We start from the raw sequence: 20,128 nt of genomic DNA on the forward strand, positions 1-20,128 counted from the left end.
CTGTTTTTTTCTTCCTTCACCCTACATCCCTCAACTTCAGTACGCTTCAAAGCCATTGCTTGTTAGTTATACTGAAGGTAACCTGTCAGAAGAGCAGGATTTATTTTTAAATATGCTCCAAATTGAGGGGGCACTACAGAGCAGCAGTTTGTATTTCAGTCTTTATCAAGAAACTAATGACAGAAAATCACTAAGAGTTAATTTTTCCTAAGCACCTGTTTAGGGAACCCCAACTCTACATTCATTTTTAAGTCCTGATCTCTGAATACTGCAAATAGCACAGTTGCTGCTCATTTTACTTTTAGGGGAAAAAAAAAACTTACAATATAAAATTAAATATGGCTTTTTTCCTCCCCACCACTTTCCTTCTGATTTACGAAAATCAAACTGAATACTTCTTCAGGAAACAATAAAGAGTATTAAATATTATAGAAAGTTATTCATGTTCAATTTCACAAACTGAAATGTGATTTAGCCCATCACGTATCAATTTAAAAAAGAATTTCAAGTATTAACTTCAAGATTCCGATAAGTATAGTCCAGAAAACAGACTCTTCATCCTGAGATTCATCTTCTGTAGAGTGCGAGTACTTCTGGCTTGCCTCCATCTCCTCTGGATTGTAGGAAGCCTCGCCAAATGGATACTGTACGACTGTTCGATCATAGTAGACTTTCATTTCAAACTCACTCTCCTGGTGGGAGGGATGCCCATAAATCCCTATTCCCACTGGTCGGCGGAAGTGTGCTGGTACGTGGACAACGTCTTGGCCACAAGTAACAGACTGTAACTCGTACTCGTCAAAGCTGGGGTGAAGAGTCATATCGGATACATACAAATCTGCATCACCTTTTAAACTGCATCTGAAGTACTATCTTTCCCTCATGATTTAGTCTCAAGTAGCTGTAGTTTCCTGCTCCAATCTGGCCTTGAACAACATGAAGAAGAATCCATTCTTCAGGTACATCCTCTTCTTCAAAGGCATTTACCAAACATAGTACTCGAGCTGCCACAAATACTATCAGGATTCTCCTCCAGCGTGCTGCCATGGCTCTTACGTTTTATTCTGATTCTTCCTATTGTCAAGTCCAGTACTCTGTGAATACAAAACGATTTAGAGTTAGTATATTTCATTCCTGGAAGGAATCAGTTTTTGTTCACACCAAATCAAGCAACTTCAATAAAAGCTGGTTATTTACTGAGAAAACACAATGCGCTAAATGACGTGTAGATTATTTCTCTGCCCAAAAGCAGTATATTGTCACTGAAGAAGCGTGTGTACTTTCATCAAGTTTTTGTTACTATATGAACGCTCAGCTCTTTACAGCACTTACCTACGACAGCTCAGGCTGCTGGGGAAGGGCAGAGAGGGAAGGGGCTGTTACACAATCAAGGCTCCCACACCCTTTCCCTTGTTGCACGCTGCTGCCCAGGCGGCCTCAGCACAACAGCTGCACTCAGTGCACGAGCTATAAACCTTGCCGAAGACTTCCAAAGAACGCAGCTGACCGAATTTAAATGCCAGTCAAGGGTGCTTTAAAGCTTCAGATGGCTTCCATCCCTTCGTGCCTTCCGCAAAGACTGTACAATTACCTTAAACATGTCAGCTACTACTAAACTGTTGGTAACCTGCTAGCATCAAAACAAACCGCATGACTCCCGCAGAAACGTCAGTTAAATCGCACGCGTTTTATAGCTGACAGACGGAGGAACAACAGCACACCAACTTTTCTATAGCTCCCAGCTTACGGTCGCATGGGCCTCAAGGCCCCAATTCTGCAACGACAGCATACAAGAGAACAGCCCCGCCCTCGTAACCTTCCAAACCAACAAAAACCCCTCTGAACAGCGACAGAAAAATAGCCTTCTATCTTTCGCTACGCAGCTCACCTCCCACCCGCCCCGGGGCTTCGGCGACTGCGAGGCCGCGGCTCCGTAGACGTGCGGCAGGGCAGGGCGGCGCGGAGAGATCCCGCCCCAAGGCGGGCAGGCACACCCCGACAGCAGCGGCCGCACAGAGGCAGCGCGGAGGCCGATTCCGAAGAGCCTCCGGGCCCGGCACCGCCCCTCTCGCTTCGCCGCTCCCCTCGAACCCGGCCCGGACAGCGGCGCGACAAGCGGGCGCCGCCTCCCAGCCCCGCCCCGCAACCGCCACTCACCGCCGTTGCCGCCGCCGCCGCCTCCCCGCCTCTCCCGCGCACCGCGGCAGGCGGGCCAAGCGGGGCTGCGCGCTAGCCGCAGACTGAGCCCTCTGCTATCGCGAGAGTTGGGCTGCGCGCGCGGCCGTCGCTCTGGCAACCCGCCCCGCCCACCTGCTCCTGTGTGACTGCGCAACGCGCAGCGGTGCTTGTCCCTCTCGGCGACCCGTCGGCAGCGTCGCGGTTGCCATAGTGACCTCCCACGAGCTCTCTCCCCGCCCGTTGCTCGGCGGCTGGGCGGCTTCGTCCCGATCCCCCGCGCAGTTAGGAGGTCGGGACGCACCCCGAGCTGCCGGCGGTGCCCCGCTGTAGCATGGAAAGCGAGGGCGACAGTTGTTCGTGGGGAAGGAGCGAAGACCCTGAGGTCGTCCGCGAAAAACGTCTGTTTAAGTCCAGGTTGCCGGAGTGCCTCGTCCAGGTGGCGTGCGGACACCAGCACTGCGCCTTCCCGCTGAATCGCAACGAGCTGTGCGTCTGGAATACAGCTGGCAGCCCTGCTGCACAGGTAACAACACCTCCCGCTGTACGCTGTAGAAAAACGTCAAAAGGGAAGGCATGGAGAAAAAATATGGTGATGAAGCATTAGGTTTCACTTCTATGTGTAGAAGGTGCATTTATTGTGAGCTTTGTTGCTGTGATGTGAATAACTCAAGGGGTTTTGGTGGCCTGAGTCTGGCAGCTGGTGAGTTGCATGCAGCCGCTGGCTCACTGCCTCCCAGGATGAGCGAGAGGATCCATAGGGCAAGAGTGAGAAAGGCTTGTGTGCTGAGATAGAGGCAGCATAATGAGAGAAGGACAGGGGAAGAAAGTGATGCAAAGGTAAGTGCTTCTTGCAAGCACAGTGGTGCCCAGTCACCTTCTGATCAACTCCTCAACATCTTTCATTGCTGAAGATGATGTGTTATGAGGACAGGCTGACAGATCTGGGAGCCTAGTGAAGAGAAGGCTCCGGAGGACCTTATAGCACTTATAGCAGCCTTCAAGTACCCAAAGGAGGCCTACAGGAAAGCTGGGGAGGGACTTCTTAGAAGTGCATGTAGCGGTGGGACAAGAGGAAATGGTTTTAAACTGGAAGAGGCTAGATTTAGACTAGATGTTAGGAAGAAAATCTGTACTGGAACAGGTTGCCCAGTGAGGTTGTGGGTGCCCCCTCCCTGGAAGCATTCAAGGCCAGGCTGAATGGGGCTTTGAGCAACCTGGTCTAGTGGGAGGTTTCCTTGCCTGTGTCAGGGGGGTTGGAGCTAGATGATCTTAAAGTTCCGTATCAATTCAAAACATTCTATGATTATATGATTCTATATCAGGTGGTATGGGAAACTCCTTTCGCCAGCTGGGGGCAGCTGCCCTGCTGTATCAGCTCTCTGCTTCCTGCCTGCCCCCAGCCTACTTGCTGGAAGTTGGCACATCAGAATGGCAAAATGAGAAAGCCTTGACACCGCTGGCACTGTTCAGCAATGGTTGAATATTTTGCATTATCTACGTGTGGCCAGATTAGACACAAAACCCAGAACAACACCATATAAGCTGCTACAAGGAAAGTTTACTTCATCCCACTACAGCTATATTGTAAAATATTAAGTGATTTTGGAACAATGAAAGAAAATGAATTTGAAACAGTTATTTTGTTAATTTTTCAAACATTATCCGTGTAATTTTACATTGTTTGTAATTTTAATTTGAAATGACTTATTTTTCCACCTACTTTTGTCAGCCATTATGTTTGTCAGGACATCAGCATGCAATTTCTGCACTGTCTTTTGGAAGTAAAATCAATCCACTTCTAGTCTGCTCAGCTTCCCATGAGCGTGTGATAGTGTGGAATCTTGATGAATGCACAACGAAACTGCGAGACGGTAGAGTATTATTTAGATAACATATATATTAGATATATATGCAATAGAAGGCAATCACTCACTGCCACCTATAAGCCTAGCAGTGATGAACCCGTCTCTCAACAATGACCACCTTAACAAACGACCCTCCAACACCTTCTTCCACTACTACTTGTATAATAAGCTGTTATTTCTGAATAGAACGCATTAACCTCTCAGATTCAACGATTCTAAAAGTGTTTAGAGATACTAGAGATAGAGATACGAGATACTAAAAGCTTTATTTCCTGGTTGCTCTCCCCCGGTGATGCCAAGCCGTAGCGCAGCCCGACCGCCTTACCGCATCCGAATAACCGGCGCGCTGCCGCGCTGGCAGGGCAGGGAGCTGGCCATGGTGCTGACACGCAGCTGAGGTTGGGCTGGGCTGAATGGCGGCTGTTGGCAGTTTAAATGGACTGAAATGTATAGGAAGAATGAAAGAGAGCAAGTCATGGCTCACTACTGCCCCAGTGACACTGTCCTAAACATATTGTTATAGCATTATGATTTAGAGGCTTTATGACCCACTTTTTGTGTCAATGTTGTGGAAGAGTCAGGTGGCCCATCATTGTTAAAAATGATGTTGATTTGCCTATCATTTAATGCGTAGAAATTGTGTTTCGTACTCTGCCATGGTGAATGTGCAAAGCTACATATTATTAAAAAAAAAAAAAACCACTCGTAAAGAAATGAGAATGTTTTAAATACTTTTATAATGAATGTTATTGTTACACTTTAATCCATGCAAGTGTAACAGAGTTTCAGGGAATGATTCAGGGAGTGGGCATGAAATTGGACTAAAAATTCAGGGGAAACAAACATGGAAATTAATTAAAGTCACTTAGTAGAAGATCAGTAGACAGTCTGTGTATATTTAATATAAAGACATTTGAAAGCCAGATTCACTGCTGCTAGATTTCCTTCTTCACCTTTCTGTCTCTGTCCACACGCTCTTCAGCAGATGCTGTGTAGACTGTCTCTGCCCAGACTGCTCTCTGCACAGTCTTGGACTATTTTTTTTCACGTTATTTTTATCAAATGTCAGGAACTTGAGTTCTTTATGTGATTCATCTCTCCATGCTGATAAACCTTGATGCATTAGTCTGTTATAGAAAGACTCCTCAGTGTCTAGAGTAAAACCTAGAAAAAGACATCTGTAGCTGTTGTGGCTATGTTCTGGTTAGTTTGCAGCCTATGGAATCCTAAGACTTGATAAGATGTCCAAAATCTGTGCACTGTTGAAGGCAGCATCATAAAATGTGGATCTACAAAACGACTGAGATGAACATAACGATGTGGTGATAAGAGGGATGAAAAATGTCTGTTCTCAAAGCCATTCTTATCATCCTACTATGCAATGATTTGTAGTGGTGTACTCCCCCGTTCAGCCTTTTCCCAGAGAAGAATTAAAACCAGGAGAAGAAAAGTCTCCTTGCTTAGTGGCTGAGTGGCTGAAATATTCATCAAAAATATTCAGAAATATTTTTCAATTCTCTGTTCTGCTGGGTTTGAATCAGGATTTCCTGTCTCCAAAATGAACAAGGCACTACTAGGTTCTCTAGACATGCCATTCTGCTACAAAAATTCTATCCTTGACATTAGTGAGATTTGATATGCACGCTTATTATTAGTGTTCCAAAGAGTACCATATATGGTCTAGGCAAGAAGGTAGATGGAGAAATCTTACTGGTATATAGTTCTGTGCTTTGCTTTCCAATAACCTAGTCTAATTGACTAGATGATCTTCCAACCCATATTGTTATATATTATTAAATGATGGGTTACTCTGTGTATTTTCCTGACAGATACTGGTATAAATATCTTGTTAGATAGCTGCTATGCAATGTTTGTGAGAATCTTGCTGCATCAGAGTTTTAAATCTCAGTAATAATAAAATTGCTGCAGGGTTAACACCTCAAGGAATTATTATTGGAACTCTTCTGAGATTGGTTCTTCATGTAAGATTTAGTCCAGATGATCAACAAGTGGCGGTATGTGCTGGAAATCGAATCTACATGTTAAGTGCAAAGGTGAGATACCATTCTTTGTAGCCACAGTGCTGTTGTTTCTTAAAGTTCATCACTTTCAATAGAATCATGATGTGGTAATGTATGCATTCATATTCTCGTTTAGAAGAAAACAAATACAAATAAATGCTGAATAGCATTATCAATGACGTCATAAAAATGATGACAGAGTAAAGTGTTGAAGTTAAACAATATCTCAATGTTCTGAAAATGACTGAAAAATTACTCCTTTATCACTCACTTTGAAAAAGCAAATGCAGCATGTAGTGTTTTCTGCCAGCAGAATGATATATGTGGCTATATTTGGCTTAAGAAAATCTTGTTGAGTTTGTAATTTGAACCTAAGTCTGATACTATTTTTAGCAATAATTCTTAGTTATTAAGACCTTGAATTAATTGACAGCTTTGTTTTGAAATCTGCTTTGCTTTTATTTTGACTTTCCTATTTGTAGAATGAAGCTATACTAGTTAAATTGAATGGCCACCTGGCTCCAGTGACTGCTGCTGAGTTTTGCACGTGGGAGAAAAATATGCTTATATCGGTGTCTGAAGACAGAAGCTTCAAGGCAAGGAAATTCTTGAGCTGCATTAAAAAAAAAAAATAGAATTAATGAATTTTTGAATTAATGTTGTCTTTTTTTTCCTAAAAATATTTGCTGAAAGCTAAGAAAAAGTCATCTTTGATATTATAGAGACCAAGATATTGTTTTCAAGAATTGCTTGTAAAGTTATTGTAAAAATGAATTATTTTTATTTATTTATTTATTTCTAATGACAATGAAGGTTTTTCATAGTCAAAACAGTACAGTGAAGTGTTAACTTTGGTGATTTTTATTATCTGGCAAATAAACTCTGGCACTTACAGATTAAACAGAGCCCGACATGATAAAGAGGCAAACCAATAAACAAACCCTGTGGAAAACAACCTCACTATATTGCATCGCTTTCAGTGGCTGCATTTCCTCGTTTTCACCACTTGATGGCCTTTAAAAGTTTGTTTTTTCCTAAGATCTAAGTAGGTGCCTTTCTTATTTTGTTTTTCTCCACAGGTATGGGACTATTCTACTGGACTGTTAATGTATCAGTCAGGGATATTAACAGGTAAATTTTCCTTTTTTATATACTTTTGCACAGCAAAATGTATCGATCTGAACAATAAAATAAAATCAGTATGTAAGTGTTTAGTTGATCTAGTAAAAATATTTATAGTAAGCTATATGCTAGGTCATATATTTTCCTTTAAAGTGGGTAGGTAGTTTCAGTGTATATTTATAAACAGTTCTTGTACAGAATATGCATTTAACTGTTGGCATTTACTGAGATGTGTAAATAGTTCTATTGTCTATGTGCTTTTTTTTTTTTTTTTAAAGTTTTGTGTAGGAAATGAAAAGAAATACTGCAAGTGTACCATATGTAGGTTTATTAGCAGGGCTTGATGTTGAAGGCATACATAGACTTTAAAGTCAAAAGCTGCGTTTTATAGAAAGATGAGAACAAAAGGAGAGGAAGACAAGCACCAGTGCAGCAAGGACGCTCCTCTGCAATAGAACTTTTCCTGAGAGTAACCATATGGTTTTCACCAGAACATGCTCCAATTCTGTGTTGGTTGTTCTTGCTTATGGTGCAATTAGAGCAAGTTGGAGCACACTTCGACTGGGGGAAGGAACTACGTGGGAAATGGTTGTTAAGCTTTGTGCTTATCTATTAGTAGATGCCTCAAAGCAAAGGGAGAGCTCAAACCTATGGTAGGAAAGAAGAGGAAGAAGGAATGACTCCTCTCTGAGCCTGTGGCAGTTGCTTTGATTGAACTGGTTTGTAGTAGCAAGGCCATGAGAATAACAGTAGCTGATCTGACAATGGGGCTCTGAAAAATATTGCTATTTAAGCCTGGGTGAAAGGGTGCAGCAAACCACGGCCTCTGCAGTGAGGATAGAAGGTTACTGAAAATCTGCCATACCAGTTTAGGAAGGCAGGCTACAGATCTAGAAATGGAAAACCCACTGCAACAAAAAAAAGTGAAGACCCTTTGCTTTAGGGTTTTGTTGTTGTTGTTTTGTTTTGTTTTTACCTTTCTTTATAAATAGGAGCTATCAATTTTGAATAAAATTTCTGATTCATGTGTATTCTGGAACTGATTGCAACTTTTTTGGAACAGCATTTCCTTTGCTAAGTCTACTAATTGATGAAGAAAAGAGACAGATCATCACTGGATGTGCTGAAGGACAGGTAGTAGACATAAAAAATAATCTCTGTGTGACAAAATAGTCAACTATCATTAATTTATCTATCAAGAAGCATCACAATTTGCATGCTGGTTTTAAAATGCTACAACAATTATTTTAGCAAACATAACAATGTAATACCTTTATTACAAAATGCAAACTTTTTCCTCAAAACCATTAAAGTTTTTAGAACTGCAATCAGTAAGTATATGTACACTGAGGTACTATAAGTATCTGTTTTAAAAGAAAAAAGATGAAAAGCAGAATTCTCATTTTTTGGCCAAGGAATAAAACAAATAACCATAAATGGGAGAGACCATGATTTTAGTGTGATGGAATTCTAAGAAAAATGTAATAAATGTAATTCAAGCACTTGAATTCTTCTTTAATTTAATGCTAGGAATAAAGTAATCTGATTTTTTTCTGTGGCATATTGAAGCTCTCTTCCTTCAGTGTAAGTGTTCAATGGGTCATGAAGAAAGTTAAATATGTAAATATGGTGATGCCTAAAAAGACAAAGGTATTAGTGAGATTAACTTATGTGGCCCATTAAGCAATTGCACGCAGGTAGCCTAGGATTTTTAATTGTAGGTAATAGTCTGTGAGGAGTTTTTAAAAGACATAAACATATGGGAATTAGACATGCTGTTCAAATTGATAATGGCTTCTTCTGCTAATAATGAAATTACCTTTGAAAAGTTTGGGATATAGATAGATGTAATTTAATTTCTGGTCCCAGGTAAGATGAATAAAAATTCATTACTTACATAAGCAGAGTTCAGTATTGAACCTCTAGCTCATATTTGTATAATTTCATTGCCGTTGCTTTTCTTTTGTTTTCTTTCAGCTTTGGATCTTCAGTTTAAGCAGTGATCATAATTACCGTTGTGTGGCACATACTGACTTAAAGAAAGAGCAAGCGAAGTTCTATAATAAAATCTGGAAATCTGAAGAAGAATTAGGTAGCATAGTGCTTCTAGTATGCTGGTTTTGCTATATTCCAATTGTTATTGACTACTGAGTGTGTGTGCCTTTTATGCCATGAAAGGTTAGTGTAAGTGATAGAGTTTTGAATCTCAGTCATGTGGAATCTTTTATGAAGTTGATATGAAGGTGGGGATTGGCATACAGGGAGGAATTATGCATATATGTCTCTAATAACATCTTGGATAATGTATCTGCTTGTAAATCATTGCATGATACATGTGAGAATAAAATCAATTCCTAAAAAAGATAATCCATTGTCTAAGTTGAGTACCATTTCTCAGTTACCTTTGAAGCTTCTAAGAATCTTCTATTTTTCGCTGTGTTATTTTATGCTATATCTTTTGCTATGCTGTTGTTTTACGTTTATACCAGAGCGCCCATGATATATTATTTAACTGACAGTGGTATTTTTATAACACTGAGTACTTATAAATGAATAATGATTGCACCTCAGCAAGGTGATTCTCTGGCTCAAGACATCTCCATCTTTTGAAATTGAAAGATAGTGTGGTCTTATTTCATGCTATTTTACTGCATTAATTTTAATTCTCTCTTAAATCCCTTCTGTTTGCCTTATTTCATTGTTTCGTTGACTGATGATATTGCTGATTGTTTTTTTTTTAGGTGAAAGGCAAAATGCTTCTGAGCTTTGCAAAACAAACAGCATGAAACCAGAGGGGTCAGTGGAAGCATCATTGCCTGTTCTCCTAATTGAACACTGTGACTATTCAGTATGTTTCCACAATGAAGAAAATATGTAAGTCCTTTAAAATATCACCAGGTTCTTAGGTTATTTTCACAGCATCAATTTTAATTAAAACTTTTTCCTTTGAACTACAGATTTTAAAAATGCATTTAAAATCTTCTATGGGATGGCTTATTATTTTTGTCATATTGGGATCAAGTTAGCTAGTATTACTGTGTCTTACATAGTAAAAAAAAAAAAAAAAAAAAAAAAAAAAAAGCTTCTTTATCATACTCAGGTATGTTTTCTTTCTTTCTTTTTTTTTTTTTTTTTTTTTTTTCCTAATAGATGCTGTGCCCAGAATAGAAGCTATTTTTGGATAGGAACCTCTACTGGCTTGTTATTAATAAATTTAGCAAACTTGGAACTGGAAGCCTTTTTATGTTACAAAGGTATCATTAGAAAATGTCTGGCTACAATCTAACATGATTGCTTTTCTTTGTTGGCTGATACAAATAGTGAAAGAGTTAATACAGCAAAAAATATTTTTTAATATTTTAATTTAGCAATTAATTCTACTGTGCTTTTCTGTCACTGATGACTTGTTTCAGAACATGTGTCAGTACTAGATTTTTGTAGAGGTTACTAATGAATTCTTATTCAATTTAGCAAGCTAATTACGAGGCATGTTATTCTACTCATACTTCATGATGTGGCTGTAAGCTAGATGGGTATATACTGAAAATCGTGGGTTATGATTATATCAAAACAGCATGAGTAAATTTTTTTCCCTTTTAAATGTAAATACATCTCTTACCACTGTGTTCTTTTTGTTAAAGATTACAGTGGCCTCAGCATTCGATTTGCTAGATTGTGTTCATTAATGAAGAAAGCAGTTAATGGAAAGGTGAGTATATATTTAGCATTTATTTAACGAATGTTTACATTTCCAGTTATTTTTTATAAACGTTAATTCTGCATTTTGTATACAAATCACGTACATGTATACTTTTTTATTTATTCAAAATGTGAATTGCAGAGTTATTTCGCTGGAGATGATTCTTTAAGGAGTTTTCTAGTTTTAATAGTTCTCAAAATTTGAATACTATCTGAAGTGACTAGAAAGCAAAAGGTGAATTGTTTTTTATGGTGTTTGGTGTGTACCTTGAATGTCAAGAATGACCACTGAGGGGGCAGAGGCGCTGCCTTAGAGGAAAAAAAGGTAAAAACGTTGTTACACCTTTTCCTCAAACAGATGCTGGGATGAACTTCTGAATCTTTCCAAGAAATCTGCAAAAACTGAGTTGTGAGAAAATTTCTGTGGAAAATCAGCAAAAGAGCTTTTTTAGGAAATGAAATATATACATATAATATTACATACAAGCACCATAAGCATATTTTGAAGGACACCATTAAGTACTTTTGACTGCTTAATGCTGTGAGACCAAATCTATGGATATCTCTGAGTAATTTTCATTATTAAAAAACAGTTTCATTTTCTGTTATAAATACCTTTGTGTTAGAGCTTAAATTGTGAAGTACATGTTGTGCTATTTTATAGTGTAATTATTGCAGGTTTTATGCTTGATCACTTCAATGTTTGAAGACATCATCACTGTGTTGGAAGTTAACCCTGCTTTGTTGGTGACATCTCAGCAGAGTGGTATTCTTAAAAGTGGAAATGGAGGGAGTCTATCAGTCATTGCCAGGTACAGAATAACTTAAAATGTTCTTATTTTTTTTCAAAATTGGATAATGCATTTGTTTTTCTGACAGTTAGGTATATCACATGCTTTTGCACAGTGTTATTTTCTGACTTGGATTAACTTTACTTGTTTCCCTGTCCTGCTTTATTGCACTGAGTGGGAGAAATTACTAAATTGCACAGAGTGGTTGGGACCAGAAGGGACATCTGGAGGTCATCTTGGAGGTCCCTTCTAAAGCAGGGGCACTCAGAGCAGGGCCCAAGTCCAGTTCACTTTTGAGCACCTTCCAAGAGGAGACTCTGCAGCCTCTCTGAGAAACCAGTATCAGTGTTTGGTCAACTGAACAGTGAAGAAATGCTTTTTGGTAGTTAGCTGGGACTCCCTGTGTTCCAGTTTGTGAACATTACTTCTTTTCTTGTCACTGGACACCACTGGACACAACCTCTTTTGCACTGACCCTTCAGGTATACATTGGAAAAATCCCTGCTGAGTCTCCTCTTCTCTAGGCTGAACAGGCCAGACTTTCTCAGTCTTTCCTCACAAGAGAGACACTACTGTCCCTTCATTGTCTTTGTGGCTCCTTGCTAAACTCTCCCTCCAGTAGCACAATGTCTGTCTTGAACTGGGGGATGTAATCCTGAGCACTAAAACAGAGCAGAGGGGAAGGATCACCTGCTTTGACCTAGTGGCATTACTTCTTGGTGCACCACATGACACCATTGTTCATTTTTGCTGAAAGAGCACATTGCTGGTTCACTTCCTGTATGGGGTTTGCCAGCATCCTCAGGTCCTTTTCTGGACTTGCTGGTCCCCTGCATGGAGTTTTTCTTCCCTATATGCAGGACTCTGCACTCTTCCCTGTTGAACTTGTTGATGCTTTTGCCAGCACACTTCTCCAGCCTGTCAGGATCTCTGGATGGCTGCACAACCCTCTGGTGTATCATTCATTCTCCCAGTTTTGTGGTGTCTTCTGAAGCCTTGATAAGGACACACTCCACCATCCAGATTATTAATGCAGATGTTGAACAGGATTGGTCTCAGGACTGATTCCTGAAGTATTCCACTAGTTATTTGATTCCTGCTAGACTTTGTGCCACCAATCACTTCTGGACCTGGCTGTTCTTGCTGTGTGCTCCTCCAGCCCATACTTCATCAGCCTCTCTATGAGGATCTCATGGGAGACAATGGTAAAAGCATTCAAGTCCAGGTAAACCATATGAACCACTTTCCTCTTGTCTACAAGATAATCGCTTAATCACAAAAGTTTATAAAGTCAGTGAAGCATCACTTCCCTGGCAAATCCATGGTGATAGTTCTCAATGAGTGTCTGGTCCTTCACGGTCCTTGAAATGACTTCTGTGAAAACACTGGAATTTCAAGTCACAGAAAAACCTGATGTGTATAGTGAAGTGAAGTGAAAATGTCATGTGTAGATTATCACAAATTAGTAAAAGTAAGTTTTGACACCTTTTCCTAATCTGATTTTGTCCATTGAATTTATCAATTTTTTATTTATTTTTTTATAATTAGGTGTCCTCTGTTGCCAACATCTCCATTGTGTAAAAATTTAAATAAAAATAAAAAACATCTGAGTAAAACGCACGGTAAGTGTAAAACAATGTTGATATGAATTAATAAAGTCATATTTTTAAAAACAGTAAAAGACTGTCTGGTGCCTATTCTAAGCAATATATTTATTTTTTAAGTTATATGTATTTTATTTTTATTTTATTAGACAGAATGTTATTTTTCTAGTAGTATTTCATATTGTACCCAAATATTTGTAGTGAAAATGATGATAGTGTGATGTTTTTCTTTTTTAAAATATAGTCTTCTGAGAAATGTCAATTTTGAAAGAGTTAAAGTATGTAGAATGCTTACATTTTTTCATATCTTTTCATAGCGTGGAATATAATTTTCTATATAACTTGACTTTCTTTCTCATTTTTAGTTGAACATTTGATTGGTTTTGTTGTCCTGAATACTCTTTTGTTAATACTTGTAAGTTTAGGAAATTTACTTTTGACTTTAGGTTTCTACTACTCAAAAAAAAAAAAAAAAAAAAAAAAAAGAAAGATCTGACTTTCAGTTGCTATTGGAGAACATACAACTTCTTTGCTTAGTAGTACTAAAACTAGGTTCAGAAAGTACCTAGAAAATATTTTTTTTCATAATCAGCTTTTCTTTTGAAAAGATAGGAAATAACTAGTAGCTGTAGGCACTTAGAATAATTTATCTTGATTCTATTGATTGTAGTTGATGGACATGCTAGAATGTCAAAGGTTATAGTTTTGGTTTTATGTGGAAATCTGAGAAAGCATCTGTTTTTGCTAGAATTTGATGCTTCTTCTGAAACACAGCACTGTGTTATTATTGACATGTCACATTCAGATATCTTAGTTGTTCTAAGGAAATCCTATGATATCTCAGAGCAAGTGGTGTCAGGCATTCTTTAGGAAGGACCATTTTCTCCTTTGTGATTACATACAGAGAAGTGATAGCTGATGGGAGCTAAAGATGTGTCTATCCTCAGCACTGGTAAATGTGCCCACGAGATCACTCACAATGCACCTGAAGGTTTTCCCTTGGGATATGAACAAGATTTCCACACCCTCCCACTCCCGCCTTTTAAATTTAATTAGGTCATTTCTGCTGATATGAAATGCTAGTATTTAGTTTTGAGCTGGTAGCTGCCCTTCAGGAATGTTATTACAAGAGGGTGAATGCAGCCATTATTAATGACTCCTCAAGCCACATTAAAAGAACAGTCATTTATGTGCACCTACTAGCCAGTTTGTTTCAGATCATTTGGATACATTTGGATATATTCCAAATGTAAGTTGTGTGTATTTTATAGCTAGTAAATAGAAAACCTAAGCATAAAGTAGGCAACTACAGAATACATTCACGAGTAAATGATGAAAAAAGTTCCTTAGAACAGTATTTTTCATTAGTTCAAAGTTTAGAGAAGTTCCTACTTGATATTATTTGAGGAGGGATATTATGCAAAGAGATAGTTCATTTCTTTCCTTTTCTCAGTCTTTCAAAGTAGCTGATCATAATTGTGTTTTGTATTACAAGGAGACATTAAAAATTGCCATTGTTCTAGCATAACTGTATATCCATAAACTTGTAAAAATGTAATGTCACATTAGGAAGCTCTTCAGTGAATATTAAATTATTTTACTATAGGAGGGAAAAGCACTGTGAAAGATCAACCACTGGTTTTTCATAATAAAATTAAGTCATCGGGTTATACAGCTGCACCACAGTGAGTAGATACACTTGTATTTTATCTGTTTTACTGGGATTTGATATTTTGTCATGTAATAGAGATGCATAGTCTCACCACTGTGAAATTGATGACCCATGAAAAATAGATATGATTTTAACAAACATAGTCCTTTTAAAAACATTGTGAATTTTCACAGCTTCTGATCAGTGATCAATGTGGTCTTGAAATGAAAACTTCTGTGTACGTTTACATAGTGTCTGTTTCTAAATACTATGTCACTTAAACCCAGTTAGTTCTTTCCTTTGTTCTACTCACATATAGCATTCTCAGATCAACCGAGGGAGAAGTATGCCATTTATTTCCTCTCAACCATCCTTTGAGATGGGCCATGTTACAATTTTATGAGCTGTACAACTCTCTTTATTGGCATGGTGTTATTTTTGAAGAACTTTCAGGATTGTTGTTTTTTATTTTTATTTTTTATTAGGAGCTTCTAAAATCACTTGAGGAACACTTCTCCAAAAGTTTGCTGTAGCTTTGCCTGTTTTTTGCTGGCTTTTAAAGGTTTATCTTTGGATGGAGAACTCACACTCACAGATGAAATGAGTAGTGTTTTGTTAGTGTTCCCCACATGAATGGAGAATTTGTCAGTTTCTCAGAGCCACAGATAGATCATAGAGACAGCACTTCATTTTTGGTATAGATTATTCTGGACAACACCATCCTTTTGTAGTATAATTGTTAGAACATAAGTAGAATGGTGCAAGGTATTACAAGAGAAATTACCCTTACTTTGAATGCAAGTGAGTATTGGAACTGAGAAATTAAAAGCCAGCTTTTACCTGTCAGCAATAGATTTCTTTTAAGTGATCTTAGTGAAAGTCTGCTTATGACTACATATTCAGATTGCAACTAGGGGCTGTGGTTTTTATCTTCTGAGAAAAACCGTTAAAGACTGGGACCTCAAAATAGATTCAGTCATTTTGAAATGATGAACCTGTTTTTGCTGATTTTTGAATGTTCTGTTTGTATTCGCAATTCTGTGAATATAGAGATTGTGTTGTCTTTTCTCTCCAGTTTCTCTCAACCTAAAAGCCTTGGATAAGATAGGATGAATACAGTCACTGGACTACTAGTTTAAAAAAGTTCTATTCATCCTATTCCTAATTCCATGATCTAGAATTTCCTTGTTTGATCAAAGCCACTACTGAAGCATCCCTTGAGAACATGAATGAAACTGTCCCCAGCAATAGATAGAAGTTTCAGAGGAAACTATATCTGGCTTAAGGACATCTATGAATTTTCTCCTGCATCTCCTGTATCTCGTTTGTAGCTTTGCTTGTCAGTTAAAGGAGCTTTTGGTTGTGATGATGTGTGCAATCATTGTGATGATGTGTGGGATAGATGAAAACCATTCATTTATCCCACCACACAGTGTTCACTGTGGAATATCCTAAATTACTTTTGAATGTGGTGTCAGACTTCTCCCTTAACCAAAAATATCTCCCCTGTGTTTTCCTGAAGTTTCAGACATGTGAAGATAAACTGTTGAAACAGAGTGTTAAAATGTACTGCAAGATGGAGTGTCTTTCACACTTCAGAGTGATCTGAATACAGCTCAAGCTCTTGCAGGTTTTGCTAAGAAATGTCTCAATTTTTAATATATGCTGTGCTGCTGCTACTAAAAGATTTAGAGCTATGTTTGCTAAGCATAGTTTCCAGAGAGTCTAGACTCCATTTTTTTTCAGGGAATGTAGCTTAGAAACCTATAATAATTCTGCTCAGATATAGCAAAGACTGTCTTTGTTCCATTTGCTTTGTGCTTATGGTAATGATTTTTTCCTGTACTGCTCTAGGAAGGAATTGCGCTGCATGTTTTGCTAACTCAAAAATTACTCTCCCCTTTTGGTTGTTCCAATTTTCTTTCTAAATCTTTATTGGGCATTCTGTGTTTTTCTTGAAGCTACTCTTATTCATTCAATCTGCAGAAAGAAATACCTGAATACTTCATCTTAATGGACTTTGGCATTCAGAATGCACTGTCCAACAAATAAAGCATGGAAAGCAAAACTTCAGCTGAAACTGGAATATTATAAATCACTACAAAGTCATCTTTTTATCATTCAGCATGTACATCGTCTTACTTACGGACGTTAGGAGTATACATAAACAGTAAGAAGTAACTAGGATTGTTTTTTGTTTGTCAAAAAAACTGCCACAAGAAAACCCTGCTTCTCTCATGAAACAATGAATGTTTCATATAATAGTCTCTGTTCTTTCTCGTAGAATGGCCATGTTTTCTCCAAATACTAAACTGAAGAAAAATAATGTATCAAAGTGCAAGACCAGTTTTAAAGGGTAGGTAATATAGCAACTGCTTTAGAGGAGGAACAAATTTAAATGAATTCTATCATAAATATGTTTTGTAACTGCTTCTCTCATAACTTTAGTTAGGAGTATCTATGGAACTAAAACACACTGTAAATTTTCTGTAAAATGACTGTAGCAAGTGATTCAGATCTTCACCTGCAATTTTAATAAGAAAAATAGCTGAATGTGACACAGTGAGTTTTCACGATTTCATATCATATGCCTCTTTTAGTTCTAAAGTTGTGTTGTCTTGAGCCTAATCAAGCTTACTGTAATGGAGTTAAATAGAATATACATGAAAAGGTTGTCCAGAGAGGTTGTTGAGATACGGAGATATTCAAGACCCGTCTGGATGCCTACCTATGCAATCTATTGTAGAGCACCTGCGTTAGCAGGGGAATTGGACTCAATCTTTTGAGGTCTCTTCCAACCCCTGCAATTCTGTGATGGTTGATTTGATCAGTGGATTCACAGTCATTGTGGACACAAGAGCTAATGTTTTTAAGAAACTGGCATTTTTTTGTTAATTTATGTGGTATGTTGTATGGGAATATTACACACATTTTTTTCTCTTTGTATTATATAAAGTCATTCTTCTATGTGTTGCAAACATAAAAATAAAGGATGAATGCTATTTTTCTTCTTTTTCTTAAACTGTTTCTTAAAATTTTAATAACGTGCACATAGACAAGCCCTTAGATGAATACTTCAGATGATTTCATAATTGATTTACGTTATCGTGGTGGCTTAACCTAGTTAACAATTATTGTTTTGTGAAGTGTGCTGTTAAGTAGATGATCAATGTCCTATTTCTGTTTATATACGGAAGTATTTTTCATATTGCTTACTCTCACAGCAAGGTAGTTTGCATTTTTAATTAATTTCACTAGATAATTATGTAATTTAAGAAATTTGATTTTTGTTGTAAAATGCTGTGTTAATTCTTTCATAAATTCATAATAGTTGTTGATGTGAGTAATTTAATTATGATAATTTTTAATTTATTCTGATGCTTATTCTGGATTTATCATAAATTCTCCAGGAAATATACACATAAAAATATTTAGAATAACTCTGCAAGTGATATTTATTTCATTATTGAAATGGCAATAAACTAGGTTTAGACATCTCAATATTTTTCCTCTCTTTCTGTTTTTCCTTTTTTTTTTTTTAATTTTTTTTATTTTTCTGAAGTAAAAATAAAGAATATCCACTGGAAAGTTCTCCTCCAATCAACCATGAGGCAGAAACATCCGTTAGTTTTCAACCAACTAGAATTTGTTGTGTTCAGTATTCTGGTATGTACAGTTTCATTAAATGTACTATTGTGACCTTGTGGAGATAGAACTACAAAATTTGTGTAGTGTTTATAAAAGCTATGGTTTTCCTAGGTAAACTCCTAGAAAAATCTGGCATCTGCTGCCTGGTCACCACTTTTTAACTTGCAAAACTATGCAATCTGCTAATATGTGTCAAATGATTCTAATTCTCCATTGATTTTCTATCTTGTTTGCTTTTGGCCCCATTCTATCACTTTTCCACCACAACTTGAAAATTAGTGGTCTAACACGTCAGAAGGTTATCTTCTGAGTCATGTGCTTGGTGTCATTAAGGCATGTTAGAAGCTGAAGTTCTGTTTCAAAAGAATCAGAATACTCCTTTTTTTTTTTTTTTTAATTTGAAGATCATTCAGTATTTACATATCTATTAAAACTATAAAAAAGAATTATTGAATATAATCCAAAGAAGGATATATTTTTTAAAGGCTTTGGAGACGCAAGTCTTGTCATAGCTTTTGTCATTTCCAATCCAGGTAAATGTTATACAGGAACCTTTTCCTAGGACAGCAATAAAGTATATCACTGAGTACGTTATTATGTCAATGCACATGCTGCAAACCACAGGATATACAAAGTATTTAAAAATATGTATCTTTATAAGTATTTTGGGTACTGGAACAACTTTCATCTTCAAGAAATAAAAGTAAGCTAAAGTAGTCTGTAACTTCCTAAAGCATACCTCAACCCTAAGTGTTCCCTACAGACCTGTAAGAAATTATTTTTATGGCCCATAAGGGAGATCAGTTGTGGAGACCTTATTTCTTGCAATGGTATGTGAGCTTCAAACTTACCAGTCAGCTCTCACACTGAGAATACATACTGTCAAAATCTTAGAAAAAACAGGGAGACTTCTGCAGAAGAGCACTACCCTACAGCTTAAAGACTATGGGGAGTATGGGGCATGCATTTCTTTGAGTATTTTGTTCAGAAGTAGAGATCTTATTTTTGAGAGAAAAATATTTTAGATCATTATTTATTGTATTTAATTACTGACATCTGGAGAAAAAGCCAGCTGAAATATTGCTGGTGAGGCAAAATCAAAATGTAGCACTTTGACAATTTAGTATGCTGGTGTATTTAATAATTAGTAAGATAGAAGAAAATTCTAGGACGCTTTTTTTTAGCATATTCCACTCCTCCATTTTGCATCTGATTTTTTAAAATTAACTTTTAGGAACTGGTTCTCAGAGATTATAAATAAGGATCTCTTATCCATTTCTAATTTCATTATTTGTTTGGAAAAAAATGTGATGTGGAATTCTGAAACAGCAAGGTGGATGGTTCTGACTTAGTGGAGAGCAGCAGACTGGTGAATCAACAGTCAAACATGACACATTTTGTCGCCCTTTCCACATGTGCTCTGGAGACATAGGAAGAAGTTCGGAAGAAGATGCTGCTTTTAAAAAATGCATTTCACAGTGAACCCAGTAGCGTCCACTGATTTGAATTATGCAATTCTGCTTTCTCTCTCATTCCACTTACTTTTTTT

General features: G+C 37.5%; 2 protein-coding genes across 2 annotated transcripts in view; one reads left to right on the forward strand and one right to left on the reverse strand.

Annotated features, from left to right (window-relative positions):
- Positions 1 to 491: 491 nt before the first annotated feature.
- LOC306944378 (UPF0669 protein C6orf120 homolog) lies at positions 492 to 1,047 on the reverse strand (the record flags this gene model as incomplete). The annotated part of the gene is given in 2 exon segments (XM_079532876.1): positions 492 to 858; positions 860 to 1,047. Coding segments are annotated over 2 exon segments (555 nt in total).
- A 1,462-nt stretch (positions 1,048 to 2,509) lies between these two features.
- Positions 2,510 to 20,128, forward strand: part of WDR27 (WD repeat domain 27) — a gene marked incomplete at both ends in the record, with an annotated part of 88,868 nt that continues 71,249 nt past the window's right edge. The window contains 15 exons of the mRNA XM_079532972.1: positions 2,510 to 2,701; positions 3,908 to 4,049; positions 5,973 to 6,097; positions 6,547 to 6,660; positions 7,144 to 7,195; positions 8,250 to 8,320; positions 9,164 to 9,278; positions 9,928 to 10,060; positions 10,337 to 10,440; positions 10,828 to 10,895; positions 11,564 to 11,697; positions 13,225 to 13,298; positions 14,887 to 14,965; positions 17,216 to 17,287; positions 18,494 to 18,597. Coding sequence (XP_079389098.1) covers positions 2,510 to 2,701; positions 3,908 to 4,049; positions 5,973 to 6,097; positions 6,547 to 6,660; positions 7,144 to 7,195; positions 8,250 to 8,320; positions 9,164 to 9,278; positions 9,928 to 10,060; positions 10,337 to 10,440; positions 10,828 to 10,895; positions 11,564 to 11,697; positions 13,225 to 13,298; positions 14,887 to 14,965; positions 17,216 to 17,287; positions 18,494 to 18,597 — 1,579 coding nt within the window. The remainder of the gene's footprint in view (positions 2,702 to 3,907; positions 4,050 to 5,972; positions 6,098 to 6,546; positions 6,661 to 7,143; positions 7,196 to 8,249; positions 8,321 to 9,163; positions 9,279 to 9,927; positions 10,061 to 10,336; positions 10,441 to 10,827; positions 10,896 to 11,563; positions 11,698 to 13,224; positions 13,299 to 14,886; positions 14,966 to 17,215; positions 17,288 to 18,493; positions 18,598 to 20,128) is intronic.

The sequence above is a fragment of the Tetrao urogallus genome, assembly GCF_951394365.1.
Source record: "Tetrao urogallus genome assembly, chromosome: 2".
In the NCBI taxonomy this organism is placed as follows: domain Eukaryota; kingdom Metazoa; phylum Chordata; class Aves; order Galliformes; family Phasianidae; genus Tetrao; species Tetrao urogallus.